Raw genomic sequence first — 18,791 nt, 5'->3', positions numbered from 1 at the left:
AAGGACAATTTTTTTCAGCAAACTGTTCTCACAGGAGGACTGCTGGACAGTGCCAGTTTTGGAGAAAAGATGGAAGAGGTGAAAGGAAACTGAGAGAGCATGGTAGCAGTGTAGAGTAGAAGATGTTTAGCAATAGCAAGACCAAGAAGGAAGAGAGGCATATGTTGGCAACTCCAACTGCTTTCAGAAAACTTTCAAGAACATTTTTATTTAGTCTTTAGGAGCTCATTGTACCTCCATGCATGCACAATGTGGGAAAATAGTAATAGAACAGGATATAGGTTCATGTCTCCTTCAGATAAAGCATGACATTTTAAAACCGGTGTTTTTAATAACACGCATGAGCTGTGTAGTACTATATGCCCTCTTTAAACCCCTGCCCTTACAACTTTCCTCTTGTAACTAAAGAAACCGTCAGTTATTTCAACACCCCAGGAACTTAACATACATTTATACTTTTTCCCAAAAAAACACAGGCACCATATATTAGGGCAAAAACTTTTATTACCTGGGAAATAATATAAATGTATATTTGTAAAGCATGCATTTACTAAGTGGGACATCTTGGCTCTAAATAACAGATTGTTAGCCACTGAATGGTACTAGTTCAACTGACCTCAGAAGGATGAAATGCTGAGTGTGTCTGCTGGGATTCCAACTTATGAACATGAGGTGAAACACAGATGCCTGCAGCGTGTAACTCAGTCAGACGAGTCACCAGAACATTTGTAGGTGTTTAGTGCAGTCTCACTGGGAAAAATAAACTAAAGGGTTTGTTTCCTGGGGGAGGCATTTTCCCACCAGACCTACTCGGAGAACAGTCTGGAGCCATACTTGAAAAACACAGTGAATTACCTTAACTCACATCGTGCCCTAATGACAACCACACTCCTGAGCTAGAAGGTACGGGGTCTCCCATGCTCGCTAGGTTTCTCTCAGGCTGGATCTCTAGGGTACCCTAGTCTTAGTTCCTACATTTTCCCTAGGCTTAGACCTGATCCACTATCCGTGGGCTGGGAACTGTTCTATGGGGGAGGCATTGCTGGCCTGTGGGTGACTGAAAGGGAGCTGCCCCACTTACCTGACATGAATGTTGCATCTGAAAGAGACACGTTAGTGATAGATTCCTTACCTTAGAATATCCCCAGGCGTCAGACTGGATCCGGAAACTTTTGCGTAGCAATACCCTTGCGCGTCAGTAGGCGTCGTCTGCGGCTCCACATCCGTCGTCGGCGTCGTGGGCACCGTGATGACGTCGTCGGAGTACTTAGATGCCGCCTCCGCGTGCTGACGTCAGTTCTTCTTTTTTTCCGCGCCAGCCAGCGCAGATCTGGAAAGAGCAGTTACCCAAGTCAATTTTTGACTAACTTTTTGGATCAATTTTTGATCATTTCTCGTAGTCTAACGACTCCGATCGGTGCCATAGGGATGCCCCGATTTAAGCACTGTGAGGAGTGCGACTGCACGATGTCGGTCACGGACCCTCACCGCCTGTGCCTAACTTGTCTAGGTGTCGACTACGACGACGAGGCCTGCCCTGACTGTCGGGCCCTCTCGAGGAAAGCCAGGCGGGAGCGGTCCCACAGGCGGCTCGAACTCCGGCAGTCGGCCCCGCGCCGAGTGAGGTCCCGGTCCCGGTCCCACGGGAGGTCGAGGGACAGATCGCGGGAACGGAGCCGTCACAGCTCCGGGAGTCGGCACCACTCCTCCGGGTCGAAGTCGTCAGGTAAGAAGCACAAGAAGTCGAAGAGACGTCATCGCCCTTCTGACTCCTCCCGACGCTCGCGCGATGCGGCCGGGGGTTCGGGTGACACCGCCCACGCGGCTCCTTCGGAGTCGCGGGCGTCTCGTCCCGCCCCACACCCTCCGGTCCGTGGGCAGGACGCGACGCCGGAGGAGATTGAGCGCTTCCTCATGGCCATGAGGTCCCTTTCTCCTCCGACGGATTCCGCAGAGCCTTCGGGCCCAGCAGACCCGTCTAGGGGCCCTAGCGGGTCGGGGCTTCGACCCCGACGCCGCCGGTGCCTTCGGGCCCGGCGCCGCAAGGAACAGAGGCTCTGGCGCCGCCGGCGCCTTTGGGCCCGGTGCCGCGGGACGCTGCTGGCCCTTCCTCGGGCTCTGGAGCGTCACCGGTGGACCTTACGACCCCCCGGCGTCGGTCCGTCAGGTGTCCCCTCCGGCGCCATGCTCGGGCGGTGCCGCCCCCGATACCTCCTTTGCTTCGGTTCCGACGTCGGAAGCTGGGCGCCGCACCCGACGCCGTTTGGAGATTTCCACTTCTACAAACTGAACTTATTCAATTACAACCCTGAGACTCAGGAGATGGGTGAAGAGGAGGATTGGGAGGGGTCTGAGGACCCTCTGACCAAGGATTGTCAGTCTCATGAGGACTGGGCAGGAGACCTTGGGGTGGCCAGTGGCCTGGACACCTCTCCAGACACTGGTTTTGTCTCTCCTCCTACCGTGGCTTCGGAGGAGGGGGCTACCTATGGTGTGGTGTTGACGAGGGCTGCCAAGGCCTTGGGCCTTGAGCTCCCCGTCGCGGCCGTTAGGACTATCCTCCTCACAGAGGTCCTTAAACCGCAGTCATGCTCGGCTGAGCCTCTGCTGCCCCTTAATGAGGCCTTGACCGACGTTCTTTTGGGCACTTGGTCCAGGCCCGCTACGGGTTCGCCCATAGATAGGAACGTGGCCAGACGCCACCGCCCGGCTTCGGGCGACCCATGTTTCCTGTCCTCCCACCCCACCCCCGAGAGTCTGGTCATCCAGGTCTCTAATTACCAGACCGCATTCCCGACGGCTCCGCCGGACAGGGAATCCAAGAGGTATGAGAATTATGGTAAAAAGATATTCTCCTCCCTTAGTTTGGGACTGCGGTCTTCCTACACCGCATGCGTCTTGGGCCGCTACACCCACGCTCTGTGGGAGACGGTGGTGGAGGTGCTGCCAGAGTGCCCGTTGGAGGTACGGGCCAAACTCGGCCAAGCCCTTGTGGAGGGTCGAGATGCAGCCAAGTATTCGATCAGGTGTGGGCTGGATACCACCGACTCGCTAGGCAGAGCGATGGCTACGACGGTGGGAATGAAGAGACGCCAAGCCTGGCTGAGATCCGCCAATTTTTCGGCAGATGTCCAGAACACTCTGATGGACATGCTGTTCGATGGCCATCGCCTTTTTGGCGACAAGGCAGACCACGCGCTTGAGTGCTTTACGGACTCCAGGGCTACAGCCAAGTCCTTGGGCCTCTCGGCCCCGCTCCAGCTAACGGGTGCCTTTCGCTCCTTTCGTGGCCAAGGAAGGGGCGTCCCCACACGTGCCGCCAGCCACTCGCCGCAGACTAACATCCAGCGCGGTGGCGGCCGTGGAAACCGCCTTGGAGGCGGTCGGGGAAACCGGCGAGGTCTGTCCACACCTTCCCCCGCAGCATCCGCCTCTAAACTCTCCTAGTCCGTGCTTTTCGGCCCATGTGACGCCAGTGGGAGGCAGGGTTCGCCATCACCACTCTCACTGGCGCACTGTCACTTCGGACAGGTGGGTGCTGCAGATCGTCCGGAGGGGCTACTCCCTCCCCTTCGAGAAGACTCCTCAAGCCATGCCACTGCAACACCACCGCGTATTGGGGGATCACTTGCGGCTCCTGCAGGAGGAAGTTTCGGCCCTCTTGGCCAAGGGGGCCATCGAGCGCGTTCCTGGGCCAAAAGTAGGACGTGGTTGCTACTCCCACTACTTTCTGGTACCCAAGAAGGGCAAAGGGGGCCTACGCCCTATCTTGGATCTGAGGAACGTCAACGGCTTCCTCCAGAAGGAGAAGTTCAAAATGCTGACTCTGGAACAGGTCTTAGCTGCCCTAGACCCAGGAGACTGGATGGTAGCGTTGGACTTGCAGAACACGTATTTCCACATCCCAGTCCTGCCGGCCCATCGGCGTTACCTGCGGTTCACGGTAGGCCATGAGCACTTTCAGTTTACCGTGCTCCCCTTCGGCCTTACCTGCGCCCCACGGGTGTTCACGAAGGTGATGGCGGTGGTCGCAGCTCATCTGCGCAGGTTGGGGGTCTCAGTCTTCCCCTACCTCGACGACTGGTTGTTGAAGGCGGGCTCGCCCCAGACAGTCGTCAGCCACCTCCAGACTACGACGGATCTCCTGCACCAGCTGGGGTTCTCCATAAATGTGCCGAAGTCACACCTGTGTCCCTCTCAGAAGCTCCTTTTCATCGGAGCGGTTCTCGACTCGGCGCAGTTTCGGGTTTACCCGCCCGAACAGCGGGTTCGGGATATACAGGCTCTGATTCCAATCTTCCGGCCTTTATCCCGGGTTTCCGTCAGGTTGACGCTGCGGCTTCTGGTGCATCATGCACGGTGGCGGATGCCGGCTCTTCAGTGGGACCTGAAGTTTCAGTGGGCCCAGCATCAGGGCAACCTGTCCGACCATGTCCTGATCTCGGAGGGCACTGCGAGACAGCTGCAGTGGTGGCTCACGGACCACGATTGGGTCAACGGCAGATCCCTCTCCCTTCCCCAACCGGAGCACGTAGTAGTGACGGAAGCGTCCCTCCAGTGCTGGGGAGGCCACATGGGAGAGGCGGAGATCAGAGGCCTCTGGTCTCCGGCGGAGTCCCGGCTCCATATCAACTTTTTGGAGCTGCGGGCGATTCGTCTGGCACTGAAGGCATTCCTCCCATCTGTCCGAGGGAGTGTAGTGCAGGTGTTCACCGACAACACCACCGCCATGTGGTACTGCAACAAACAGGGCGGGGTGGGGTCGTGGACCCTTTGCCAGGAGGCTCTGCGCCTCTGGCAATGGCTGGAACATCAGGGCGTGACTCTGATGGTTCAACACCTGCCAGGTTCTCTGAACGCCAGGGCGGACAAACTCAGCCACCGGTGCATGATGGATCACGATTGGCATCTGAACTCGGACGTGGCGCAAGGTCTCTTTCTGCAGTGGGGAGAGCCTTGGTTAGATCTATTCGCCACCGAAGAGAACGTGCAATGTCATCAGTTCTGCACCTTTGAATTTCCAAGGCGGCACTCGCTCGGAGATGCTTTTCGTCGAGAGTGGAGTTGCGGTCTGTTGTACGCCTTTCCGCCTATACCACTTCTGCCCAGAGTGCTGAAGAAGATCAAGCGCGACCGGGCACAAGTCATCCTTGTGGCTCTGGACTGGGCACGAAGGTACTGGTATCCCGAGCTACTCAGTATGTCAGTCGATCCCCCGGTTCGTCTGCCTCTTCAGGAGGACCTTCTGTCGCAGCAGTAGGGGACGGTCCTCCACCCGAACCTGTCCAGTCTCCACCTCCATGCTTGGAGATTGAGCGGCGACAGTTGAGGCCATTTGACTTGCCTCCTGAAGTCTGTAACATCATTCTGGCAGCCAGGCATCCCTCCACAAAGTCGGTATACGCCTGCAGGTGGAACAGATTTGTGGCATGGTGCACAGCAAAGGCTGTGGATCCCCTTAATGCCCCTCTTTCTGAGGTTCTCCTCTTCCTTCTTTCTCTTGCCCAGCATTGCTCTGCTCTGGGCACTATCAAGGGCTATCTTTCAGCCTTTCTGAGGCTGCCTGATCAACCTTCTTTGTTCAAGTCCCCTATCGTTAATCGATTCCTGAAGGGCATCACACACACGTTCCCTCCAGTTCACTTCGTGATGCCTCAGTGGGACTTGAACCTGGTTCTTACATTTCTGATGTGCGCTCCCTTTGAGCCACTTCACAACTGTCCTCTTCGCCTTCTCTCCTTGAAGACTGCCTTCCTGGTAGCCATCACCTCTGCCAGGAGAGTGAGTGAGCTCCAGGCTCTATCTTGTAAGCCTCCTTTCCTTTCAGTCCATCCGGACAAGGTTGTGTTACGGACAAGGCCCTCCTTCCTACCCAAGGTAGTCACAGCCTTCCACATTGGGCAATCTATCACCTTGCCCACCTTCTTTCCGCCTACGCATCCCTCGAGAGAGGAAGAGAGGCTCCACCGTCTGGACCCAAAACGTGCGCTCTCATTTTATTTGAATCGCACACAACAGTTCCGGGTGGATGACCAACTCTTTGTTGGGTACGTGGGTGCTAAGAAAGGGAAAGCGGTGCACAAGTGGACCATCTCGCGGTTGATCATCTTGTGCATCCAGGCGTGTTACTCCTTGGCTAAGAAGGAACCTCCTGTGGGGCTGAGGGCTCATTCCACTCGAGCCACAGCGACTACAACTGCCTTGGGCAGAGATGTGCCCTTGCAGGACATGTTCGCACAACATTATTGCCTGGACAGTCAAGTCCAGGACTTTCTGGTGTGATTATTGGTTTGCAGACCCACCACCACAGGGTTGGTATTGCTGGGGTATCTATTCTAAGGTAAGGAATCTATCACTAACGTGTCTCTTTCAGATGCACAAGTTACTACTTGTGTAACAATATATCTGTAAGAGACATTAGTTAGTGATAGATTCCTTACCGACCCGCCCATCCTCCCCGTTCTGCAAACCGATATCTAGGGTTAAGGTCATCCCCTTTCAGGGCCCTAGTTTCTTGGCACCAGTGTTGGTTTTTGGCATAGCTCTGCGTTTCTGGCGCAGAAAAGCTGTGTCTAAGAAATGACGTCAGCACGGGGAGGCGGGGTCTAAGTACTCCGACGACGTCATCACGGCGCCCACGACGCCGACGACGGACGCGGAGCCGCAGACGACGCCTACCGACGCGCAAGGGTACTGCTACGCAAAAGTTTCCGGATCCAGTCTGACGCCTGGGGATATTCTAAGGTAAGGAATCTATCACTAACTAATGTCTCTTACAGATATATTGTTACACAAGTAGTAACTTGTGCTTTGATTCCCCTTCTACACATCTGGGTTCATGCAAAACAAGAAACACCACCCACCCAGAACAGTTGGATCCAAAACTGTCTCAGTGCTTCAAACCCCGAGGGGGTTCTTGTCCCTAGTTGTGACATGCATGTCTGGCCCACTTAATATTTTCCACCTATTTTTTGTCACTATGTTACTGTCCAAAAATGAGGTTACCCTGTTTTCGGATGTGGTTGAAGCATCCCCCACTAGTGGCTTAGAATATGTATACAGGAATGTATGTGGTACTTGTATAATGCAAACCTAGCCTAAAGGACTATGCAGGGTCAAAGGAAAAGATCAAATCAACGAGTGATGGGGAAGGTAGCTGGATTCTGGGAGAAGACGTGGACTCTAAGCCTTAGTGTAAGTCCAGTAGTCGCCTTTCCACTACTTCAGTTTCTGATTCATCTTGTAGAGGGTATCTTTTTTTTTTATCAAGACGTCTCCTGGGTTATAGCTCACTCTCGCTAAAGATTAGGCTTTTAAAGGTAACTGAAGCAACTTTCCGCATTCCGGTTCAGGCAAGCTTCAGTCATCCGCTCACCTGGTGAGTGAGACACAAACTCCAGTAAACTGGTCACAAGCTCTGTCCCGCATCCTCCACCTCTTTCTAGCAGTAATCCCGTTCATGCCCCTAGTTTACATTTCCCTCCTACCAACATGATATGCCAGTGAGATAGTTGTTGCATGCACTCACTTGCCTATAAAAAGAGCCAGCTGCAACTTCCCCTCTCTGACTGAGCCAAGTCTCTTGGCCCATGACACACATTTGCAGACACCGTTCACCATGAAACATGAGAGACACACATCAGCCTTATACATCCACGTTAAACCAGAACACGTCACCATGGGTCCATTCGATCAAAATCCCCTGAATACTTGTACAGTAATCTGCAACTATGCATGAATCCCAATCATACCCAAGCCTAAAAAAAGTGCTCTTTTGAGCCCAATACAGGCACACTACGGCAATAATGCCATATATGATTCCATCATACCTCCCCGGCACAAATTCTACCATCAATAATCCGAGTCACTGTATTCCTTCATGACAAAAATCATGTAAATCCAAACGTATCATTAGTCACCACCTGCACATTGGCTACCCAAAACCTGTCTTCTCTCCTTTTCGATGAGCTGCATTTTATCACTTAGAGTGAAAGCATGCATAGTATCACAATGGAGAGTAAGTAGGAAAGCAATGGGTTCTGGCATTGGCCCTAATGCTATGGGTGAAACCAGCCGAGGCACGTTTTCATTCATAGTATGGTGGGTATGTAATAGGAGGGTCAGAGTATAATTTAGTCTAAGCTTTTGAGCCCTGAAGCCACCCATGAGCTGGATCCCAACATAGCCAGCCAGGAGCTGGATCCCAACAAGGTCAGCCTCTCACAAGCCCTCTCCCATTGCCTGTGTTCTGTTGTCGGAGTAAAAAGTTTCTAATTGCTATTTCAGCCGTCTGTTGGTTAGTGGAAAAACGTTTTGGCGCATAATAAGGAAGGTTCCAATCGTGAAAGTTCTAGTGTCTCAGGCCTTGCCTGTGGCTATAGCAGAATCTTTATCCCTGTAAGTTACTGTACGAGATCTGGGGACAGTCGAAAACAAGTAATGGGCAGAGTGATAGGATCTGCTGGGTGTGTACCATGAAGATGTCTTGCCCATTAAATCAGGAATCTTTTAATGCCTGGTTCTATAGAGGATCATCCTAACTTTAAAGAGAACTCTGTATATGGCTGGGAGACAATGTACTTATTTCAATATGAAAAGCGATACATTTAAGTATGGGGAGGCAGCTAATCAGTCGAGTTGCTGCATTTTACAGCAACTGTAGAAAGTGCTGAAAGTTTTCAGGAGCTGCCGGGTAGAAGGAATTGTAGTCTGAACTGGAGTAAGGCACATAGATGGTATGAAATGAATGAAAGAATTTCAAGGTTTAAAAAAAAATGGCATTCATCACTCTAGACATTATGGATTTGAGGAATAGATTAGCATCTAGATGAATGCTTTAGTTGCAAACCAAGGTCAGACAAAAGCCCAGAAGGAAGGGCCAAGAGAGTAGGGATCAGACATACTTAATCATAGATATGCCTTTGGTGGATTAAGCTTCATAAAATGTGTTGCCATCCACCAGCAGCTCAGTGAGCAGCAGTACTACGTTGGACATGTGTGTGGCAAAGAGTGCTGTGTAGTATGTGCCAACCGAAGATCAGTTTGGCGTCATCAACACACCTGTAGAAAAGTTCCATTGTGTGCTTGTACATGCTACAGTCAATATGATATAACTGTATTTCTGAATGGTCCGCTGAAGCTCCTAGGATCTCTCAATCCAAATCACACTCCCATCTCTTAGTAGCATCTATTCAATAAGTCCCTGCTTGTAATGTCGACATGGAGGTGAGAGTTTCGTCCTGGGAACCCACTGGATTCACTTCCCTAGCAGCTTCCTCAACTTCCCCCACACTACTGACTCTACTTGGTTAATGCAACTCAAACAAAATGCTTGTATGACCTGCTAGGATGTAGCCAAACTCCCTGTCATGCAATGTGGTCACTTCCAGGGAAATCTGTTATTCTGGGGACACAACTTTGGCAACGTCCCTTTGGTTTACTACTGTTCTGTCACTGTCTGAACCGTTTGGCATCTTCATCTGTTCAAACTGGAATGGTGCCAGGATGATGCTCAGAATCATCAAGAGTCGAATTAGTATTTCTGCAATATATCGGTGTGAGGTGCTACCTTCTTAGATGACTAGTCTGGCAAGGGTACCTTCTCTGGTACAGGACTGAGTGACTACATATACATGTGGCAATACTCCTGATCTGCACAAAGTCTTTGAAATCGCTTCTGTATCTTGTTGTTTTTCTGTATTTCACACCTATATCCATCAAATGGAAGTGAAATTGGTGGTTTTGTCCTGTGTCTCATTGTTGTTTTCATGGTCAAGAACTCTATTCTAATGGCTTCCTATGTTCACCCAGCCATGACCAAGACAAGGCATCTGGTGGCTTTTCCATCTTCACAAGGTAGAGCTGTTCCCCTGACGCCCCTCCCGGGCTCAAGGACTAAAATGCTGGGGGTTGTGGTACCCCAGATGGTCTATTGATTGCCTTCCTAATTTCTTTCTCGCTATAGTGATGCCTCCAAGTTGGTGGGCATATCAACCCTTGCCCTAGATTCCTTCCTCTCTTCTACACTTCACTGGTACCCCTTCAGTGCAACTGGCAGGCTATTTAGTAGACTCCGATTTAATGATGCAGGATCTTCAGGATGAGGTAGCATGTCATGTGTGACCTTGGGATATCTGGAGCATGGATTTGTGTCTGAGCAGCACCGGTGCTCTGCAGTAGTATTTGACTCAGGTACACACCCAGGTTTCAGATAGCTAGAGGTACTCCTGAATGTTTTACGAATAATTAGCACCAGGTTGAATTGAAGTGGCAGAGACTCAGGCAGAGGCCCTAGTGTGGTGGCTGGCTCCAGTGTCCATTGGTTTGAGCTAATCTCCTGACAGGTCGTTCATCAGTCTGGACTCATGAGTAATATGATGGATCTCGATTTCACACACACACAGACCAATCTTCAGAGTGTGCAAGAACCCTTTTGTGCTCTTCACTCATCTACAATGGCTGTTCTTCATAAATAACCCATGGTGTTCTTCCTGTTGAGGGCTGTTAGTATGGACAACCCCTGTATTGCATGCCAGAGATTAATCATAACCTTTCCAACATCTCCTTCCAGCGCACAACCACTTTTCTGCAGGACCAGAACGTGTACCAAACTACCTCTGTGTCCAGTGCAATTTGAGCATTCATCCATTTTCAACAAACAGCATGTTCACTGAAGGCCACTTTCTGCTAAATCAATCTCCGGTTAGGATCTAATGCAGAGTGAAAATTAAGGGTCTAAGTCTTCTGCTGATCACGTTCTGAAACCCTCACACCTTATTTCCTTTGCCTAGATGTCCTTGAATTTGTTTAAATCTTGCTGAATATTCCATATGCAAAAAGAACAATTGATGGACAGAATGCAGAACAATGTCATACATTCACTCCAGTGCAGAGATCTGGGCCTAAATCCATCGTTTGTTTTGCTCACCATGCCATTCCAGTTTGAACCCAGCCATATGCAAGTCAGTCTTGACCCTGCACCCAATGTGAACAGTTCAGCCCGAACTGCCAGGCCAGGTCCTCCCTGGACTGGAAACAAGCATCCTAAGACCGGTTTCGGGATTTCAGCCCTCATCAGCCAGGATAGCTTGACTCCAGTGGCATGGAGAGCACGGACCCATGTCTGGGCATACCCGTACCACTCGGGGTGACAAATGCAAAAAGAACAATTGATGGACAGAATGCAGAACAATGTCATACATTCACCCCAGTACATAGATCTGGGCCTAAATCCATAGTTTTTTAGCTTGCCATGCCATTCCAGTTTGGACCCAGCCATATGCAAATCAGTCTTGACCCTGCACCCAATGGGAACAGTCCAGCCCGAACTGCCAGGCCAGGTCCTACCTGGACTGGAAACAGGCATCCTAGGATCAGTTTCGGGCTTTCAGCCCTCATCAGCCTGGATAGTTTGACTCCAGTGGCATTTCGTCCATCAATTGGGTGTCTTTTGCTTTCTCACCCTAAGTGTGCCAGGTATACCCTGACGTGGGTCCTAGGCTCACTGTGCCACTGGAATCAGGCTATCCTGGATAAAGAGGACACCGGTCCTAGGATGCTTGTTTCCGGTTCAGGGAGGACCTGGCTTGGCAGTTCGGGCTGGACTGTTCCCATGAGGCACAGGGTCAAGACTGATTTGCATAAGGCCAGGTCAAAACTGGGGTGGCCTGGTTAGCAAACAAATGATGGATTTAACCCACATCTCTTGACTGCGGGTGAATCTTATGATTTGTTCTGCATTCTGCCATCAATTGTGTGTCTTTTGAATACTCCATATGGACTGTGAGGAAACACCTTGATCACATCCTTCCCATATACCTCATAATAACTCTCTAACTGACCAAATGAACTGGTTGAGAAGTCTGAGGCAAACCAAATAAGCCTGCTCTATAGCCTCAAACTTAGGACCCTAAACTTGTGACCCTCATGCTTAGTGGCTATTCAATGTCTTTTCAAGCTCGCTGTCCTTTCTGTCAAGGTACATGAGAACCAAAATTCAAATTAAACTGTTATAGCTGGGGAGGGGGGCATCCTCAAAGAGCAGACCATAGATCAGCAGGGGGTGTAAGAACTTGCTTCTTCTCACAGCTATTGCCTTTTGCTACTTAAGACCAACTCCTATGTTTTTGATGGTGAATGATTCGTTTATCTGAATCCTCAATGGTCTTTTTTTAGGGAAAGGAGGGTATGTATGGCAAGGAGCCGTATGATGTAGTACAACCACTTTCATAGAGGACAGTTTTTGTCCTGTATTTTTTTAACCCTCAAGCCTCATCTTGGATACCAATAAATAGTAAAAAAAAGTGTCCAAGCAGTTGTATATGTTATTGGTCCTATCTTGCCACATAAGGAAAACACGATAGTTATGGGTTTTAAAGGTGTCCCACTATGAAATTAAGCTAACCAGTTTCACTGCATCACAAGAGCTCATTCAGGTCTGCCACTTTCATCAGGATTAAAAGGTGTCCTCTTGAGTGCACTCACAAGATGATAGATGGAGTCCTGAAACTTTTCAAACACCCACCCCCAGTTGAATGAGTTAAATCCATCATTCTCTTGCTCACCGTGCCATCCCAGTTTGGACACTGACATTTGCAAATCAGTCAGGACCCTGCTCCTCATGTCAACAGTCCAGCCCGAACTATCAGGCCCAGGCCTCCCTGGACCGGAAACAAGCATCCTGGGCTGGTTTCTGGGTATCACCCCTCATCAGCCAGTGGGACAGTGAGCAAGGGATCCACATCTGGGCAAACCCATGTCCACTTAGGGCGAACATGGCATACACAAGATGATGGATGGAGTGCTGAAACTTTTCAAACACTCACCCCAATTCAAGAGATCTGGGTTAAATCCAGATCTGGGACTGCGGGTGCATGTTTGCATTGTTCAGCATTCCGCCCATCATCTGTTCTTTTTGCTTTTGTCGGCTTTAGTGGGAAGGGTATTCCAGACGTGGGTCCCATGCTTACTGTGCCACTGAATTCAAGCTAGCTTGGCTGGTGAGGGTTAATACCCTGAAACCAGTCAGTCCCAGGATGCTTGTTTCCAGTTCAGGGGGGTCTGGCTTTGCAGTTTGGGCAGGACTTTTCCCATGAGAAGCAGGGTCAAGGCTGATTTGCATATGGATGGGTCCAAACCGGGGTAGTGTGGTAAGCAAAACAACGCTGGATTAAACCCAGATCTGTGACTGGGGTGAATGTTTGCATTGTTCAGCATTCCGTCCATCATCTGTTCTTTTTGCTCATAGTGAGTGCACTCTACAAATATTAAAGTACTCTTCTGTATCTAAACAATGTGAAAAACTCAGGAATATTTGCTCATATTATACCCATCCAATGTATATCGTACCGAAGTACCTGTACCTCATGGCCTGTATAACGATAACAAGCAAACAAATTATTCATGGAGAAAACATATTATTAATTATTTATGTGTTTTATATAGCGCTAGCTAGACCCGTGGGTATCAGAGCACTTTACAACATGAATGATATAGAGTGGTGAAAAACATGGTATAAGGATACATGAGGAGATATGCATAACAATAAACATTTTAAGACAGAATACATTAGAGGGGTGAGTCAAGTAATAGCTTAGGTAGGTGAAACAGTCAAAAAGACCACCAATCTTTGATGGTGTCGATGGTAAGGAGAGTCAACTGGGTTATCGGATCTTGGCTCTGTTGGCTTTGTCGGTAAAGTATTTGTCGGGGATCGGAGTTTCAAGTCCCTTTTGAAGCAGGAGATGGAGGGGTTGCATCGGAGTTCAATCAGGAGTGTGTTCCACAACCTGGGTACATTACCCAAAAAAGATCGGGACTGGGTGGTTTTCTTTCTCAATTTCGGAGGGATGAGAAGAAGTGAGTTTAAGCTTCTCAGAGTTCTGGCTCTTCCTGCTTTCTCGAGTTTGCTATTTAGGTAGTTGTGGGGATGTGTGTGAAGGGTTTTGTGTGTGATGCATGCAGACTTGTAAATACATCTACCTTCAATAGGAATCCAGTTGAGAGATTTAAGGGTTGATCTGATATGTTCAAACCATTTAACGCCTGTAACAAGTCAGACTGCCATGTTGAGGACTGACCTTAGTGGGGCTAGGTGGGATATTTGCATTCCTGTTAGGATGGTGTTCCCATAGTCCAGTCTAGAGAGGACTAGGGATTTAACTGTTGTCTTAAAATCATCCTGGGGGATGAAAGGTTTAATTTTCTTGTGGTGTTTTAGGGAGTACAGTGCACCCTTGGCAGAGTGTTTGATGTGGTCCTTCATTGACAAGTTCTTGTCCAGGGTAATGCCTAGTGACTTTGCCAAGTCAGAGAGGATGAGGGAGCAGTCCAGGGCATGCAGTTTCTTGAGCCAATCTTGGATTGGTAGGTGGTTATGTATGAGAGAACAATATTAATTCAGTTTTCAAACTAATAAAGATGGGGTGGCTGGGCACCGGCGCACACTCTTGTTAGGTCAATATCAGTCAATAACTAAATCTAGGTGCTTCAGGAGGAGGGAGAGCCACCCAATCTCCAACAAACAGAAGAGGAACAGAATCTTCTTCTTGCACAAAATTATTTACACTGCTGCAAGCAACATGCACCATGGATCATTTGATAAGTTTCTTCACTTATTTAACAACACCATAGATTATGCCTTGCCAACACGTGTTTCGTCCGTTATTATTAAAACTTGGACTTCTTCAGGGCTCTCTACTGTTTCATCAGGCTTGAATCTTTAAGTTTCATACCCGATGGTCCATTATTATTGTTAATCCATGATCAGTCGTAGGGTTCGATATAAATGCAGCTCATTATTAGGATGAATTCATGCCTCACGGTTCGGTAATCCCGTATATCTGGCGTTCGTGGCATCCTAATGCTGAGCTGCATTTATACCGAACCCTACGACTGATCATGGATTAACAATAATAATGGATCATCCAGTACGAAACTTAAAGATTCAAGACTGATGAATAGTCAACAGTAGAGAGCCCTGACGAATACCGAATTTTAATTATAATGGACGAAACACGTGTTGGCAAGGCATAATCTATGGTGTTGTTAAATAAGTGAAGAAACTTATGAAATGATCCATGGTGCTGTTGAATATAAGAAGAAACTTACTAAGTACAGAAGAAAATAACAAATTTGGAGAAATTAAAGGAGATTATAGGTCTGAATAAAAGACATTGCACATTGATAACTATACTATACAATATTGTGTATAATTTTGAGTGCTTGGAGCTGTGTAAATAATTAATTCAGATATGTCCGGGTTCAGCTTTAGGTGGTTCAAGCGAAACCAGGATTGTATCTTGGTTAGTGCGTCATTGAGGTGCCGAATGTCACTTGGAGATTGGATTTTGTAGTATAGTTGTGTGTCATCTGCCTATAGGTGATATTTAACTCCAGCTAGATTCAGTATGCTTGTGAGTGGTTCCATGAAGAGGGAGAGGATCGATCCCTGGGGGACACTAAGTGTGACAAAACTCACTTTCACATACAAAGACAACTGATGGCAAAGAACCATTTCTGGTCACGACCTTGCCTACAAAACCTGCGGATGTACAAGCATTGTACCTGCTGATGACAAGCAATACACGTCCTGAGGATGGGAAATTAACAAATACATCACTTTTCCAAACCTGCTTCACTAATCTCAAAGCAGGGTTGAACCAGGATCCATAAAATTGTCTTTCTATAAATTTGGATATTTCCCTTACCTCTTTTGGACTTGTTGGTATGTTACAAATTGACCTGCATGCAATGGCCCACAGTGCTGACTGCAAATACAAACAAGAATTGACAAAGGTAATATGTCTATCATAGACTGGCAGCATTTTGGCTTTGTGAATGCTTCTATTTAATTTATGTTGATGTGTGCCAAGTGCAAACCATAGTTGATTTCTATCATCTCATTGGTCTAGACCGCCTTACGATTTTTCCAACTTCTTTTCTAATTTGGAATTCGCTTTCTTTTTTAGCAGAGGACAAAAATGTGTGCCTTTTATTATTTACCCAGCGAATAGTTATGAGTGACGTGCTGGTGCTGTATTCATAGACTATGTATGACGGATTTGGAGGACTCCCAAATGTAATGTGGTTTAGCAGTACGGCTGTAATCTCGATTTATAATGCTGTGAGCAGTTGCACAGTCATTCACAGGATCACCCAGAAATCAAAAGTAAAATATATGAAAAATATTCAGTTTTGTTAAGTCTGCATGTAGCTTCTCTCTTCAGGTCGTCTGCATTGAACCCCTGTAGCGGACAATAACAATGTAGAGGTCAGGAAGGGAATCCTTGGGACGTCAAAGAGGACTTATAGTTCCTGATCTTCCCTATCCTCTGCAGCACTTCCCAAACGATAGACTGCTGTAAGGTTGTCATTCCTGACCGCTACACATTTCAGTAGCGGGGAGATTCAGCAGCCGGGCCTGTGTCTTTCCCAGGTTGGATCCCACAGTCCTAAGTACTGGTATCATAGGTGCCACCACGCTAGCAGGACCTGAATACTAAGTCTTCTAACTTCAGGAGATCCAAAGCGGAGGGCACAGAAAACACTTGAGGATGAATTTCAGATTCGCTCTGCCTATTGTTCAAACCTTCAAGACACACAGACAAGTTGCCCGCCTATATTTTGGTTGAGTACTATTTCAGTGCTACGGCTTCAAAGCTTCTTCTGAAATGTTTAATAATATACTCGCTGCGCATTGTCAATGCCGTTCGTGAAAGATAATGGCTGTAGAGAGAGTATATTGTGTCATTAGTCGCAATTACCTTGTGAAAGGTATTTTCTGCAGTCTTTGCTATAGTAGAGACCCGAGATTTGAATATATATATATATTTTTTCTCATTCATCCTGGAGCAGATTTCTTTTACACTAACATTATATAGATACTCTTCCAAACTGCTAAATATTTTTTTATCTTGTTTTATTCATTTAAAATCCAACATAACGGAGAAACTGCACATTCTTTTTACAATAAAAGAAAAGCCGAGAAGGGCCATGAAACATCTTAGTCGTGTCACGTTGGCTATACTTAAAAGTGAGCTGCGCAATACTGCAGTCTCAAATTCTGAACAAAATATTTGCTGTATAGGTAACCTTTCCAAACAATGAGCATTTCTTTCTGTTATCATTCTCAGCCATACAATTAAGAACTCAGTGACGTCATCCCGTATCAGTACTCTTTTTTTAATATCTCCTACACACTATTACGTCCCCAACTCGGACCTAAATCTTGTCAAACCGTTTTGGACAGCCCTTACTAGCAGTCATGGCCCGTGCAGGTAAGTGGGGGGGGTCGGGATTTCGTCAGACGACACGAGGGAAAATAAATTATTTATTAATTGTCCCTCGTGGCTGTCTATTGAATCCCTCCCCAACCTGGCCTCACCGCTCTTACCTGCATGGGCAGCGGCTGCATACTAGTAGTATATACCATCTCCTTAGTAACTGTATTTTGGCGGTAGAATGTTGTAAACATGAAATCGCTTGCCCCATTAGAAGACCATATGGTACCCATGTTTCAGTATATCACCTGTCCTGCTTGAGTCAATGATGAGTCCAGTTCTGTACCCACTTTTTAGAACTCTTAGAGAAGTGCCCGTGTCCCCTCTTGCTCACTGGATAGGGCGAAGGGACCTCCAAATCGCCAACTATGTTAAACCCAATGTCCTGAATTGTCTCTTATCAGTGGACGTACATTCAACCAGAAGGTGTTGATCTAAGTGCAGAATGGGTGACGGATCGCCTTTTCTTATTCACAGTTCTTTGTTTCAGACCGCCTGTAAGTAGGGCGCTGCCACAGCCAGAAAAGCTTCAGACGAACAATGTCGGCAAAAAAAAGAGGCCTATTGAGGTAAGGACAAAATACGGGTGTGCATACTTGTCAATGCGTGCATGGGCCGCAACTGGCCGTCCATTATGTCTGCATGAATGAAAAATGTAAAACTTATGTATTCAAGCTGATGTTGTGTTCTTCGTGAATTGTATGTAATCTTGCTTTAGGGAGCTGTCAGAAATTCACTGTAAAATCCAGAACTCCCATTACAATTCCATGCATACCCACAAATCTGACATTCAAGTAGTAGTACATTGAAGGACCTCACACACAGTGCTCTGCCAACCTTCTCCCTTCCCTGGCAGTAGAATTAGGAACCCAGATAATTCAGGACACAGTCTCGCTGGTAATCATGGTAAGTTAGAGGCGGTAGACCCGGAAGCAGAGAACGGCCCGGGACCAGAGTTCAATTCCTGACGCGGCAGGGTCGTGGACCAGGGTCAGCGGACACGATAATTCTCGCCTCGGTGCCTACTCTAACCAGGGATCACACTCGACAACTCTGGGAATTAGCTTGCCTCATCTCTACAACGGCCCCCCACATTCGCCGGGGATGCCTGGTTTCACCTTGGAGATACCCAGCAGGGACCATCTCACAGGGATAGCCAGGACAGGTTCCCCAGCGGTCTACAGCGCCACTACGCCTCAGGGCAGCAGTGCGCTTTACAAGACCACATACATACATTACAAGTACAGTTGGAGTATGAACACTCAAGTGGTGTGTGCATTGTTAACTGTGTGCATGGGAGGATATTAGACACCCCGACCCATAGTTATCATTGGTTTCTTACAACTTGTATCCGAAAAATAATATCCATAGGAAACACATTTTCCAAATATAAAGTACATATACAAGACGTTTTACTAGGACCTGACATACAAGTGCATTCAGAGTGATGCACTTTACATGTATCATAAATGAAAAGATTAGTACCAACTGTAGGAACGTTACTGTGTCATT

The 18,791-nt window shown here is 48.0% G+C and overlaps 1 protein-coding gene across 1 annotated transcript in view; it reads left to right on the top strand.

Moving 5' to 3' along the window:
• Nucleotides 1-18,791, top strand: part of EML5 (EMAP like 5) — a 1,453,541-nt gene that overhangs the window by 1,109,524 nt on the left and 325,226 nt on the right. The window contains exon 28 of the mRNA XM_086936634.1: nucleotides 17,770-17,848. Coding sequence (XP_086792760.1) covers nucleotides 17,770-17,848 — 79 coding nt within the window. The remainder of the gene's footprint in view (nucleotides 1-17,769; nucleotides 17,849-18,791) is intronic.

Source organism: Lissotriton vulgaris, chromosome 9, assembly GCF_964263255.1.
Source record: "Lissotriton vulgaris chromosome 9, aLisVul1.2, whole genome shotgun sequence".
In the NCBI taxonomy this organism is placed as follows: Eukaryota; Metazoa; Chordata; class Amphibia; order Caudata; family Salamandridae; genus Lissotriton; species Lissotriton vulgaris.
Note: the sequence above shows the minus strand (reverse complement) of the source record. Positions and strands in the feature narration are given on the sequence as shown.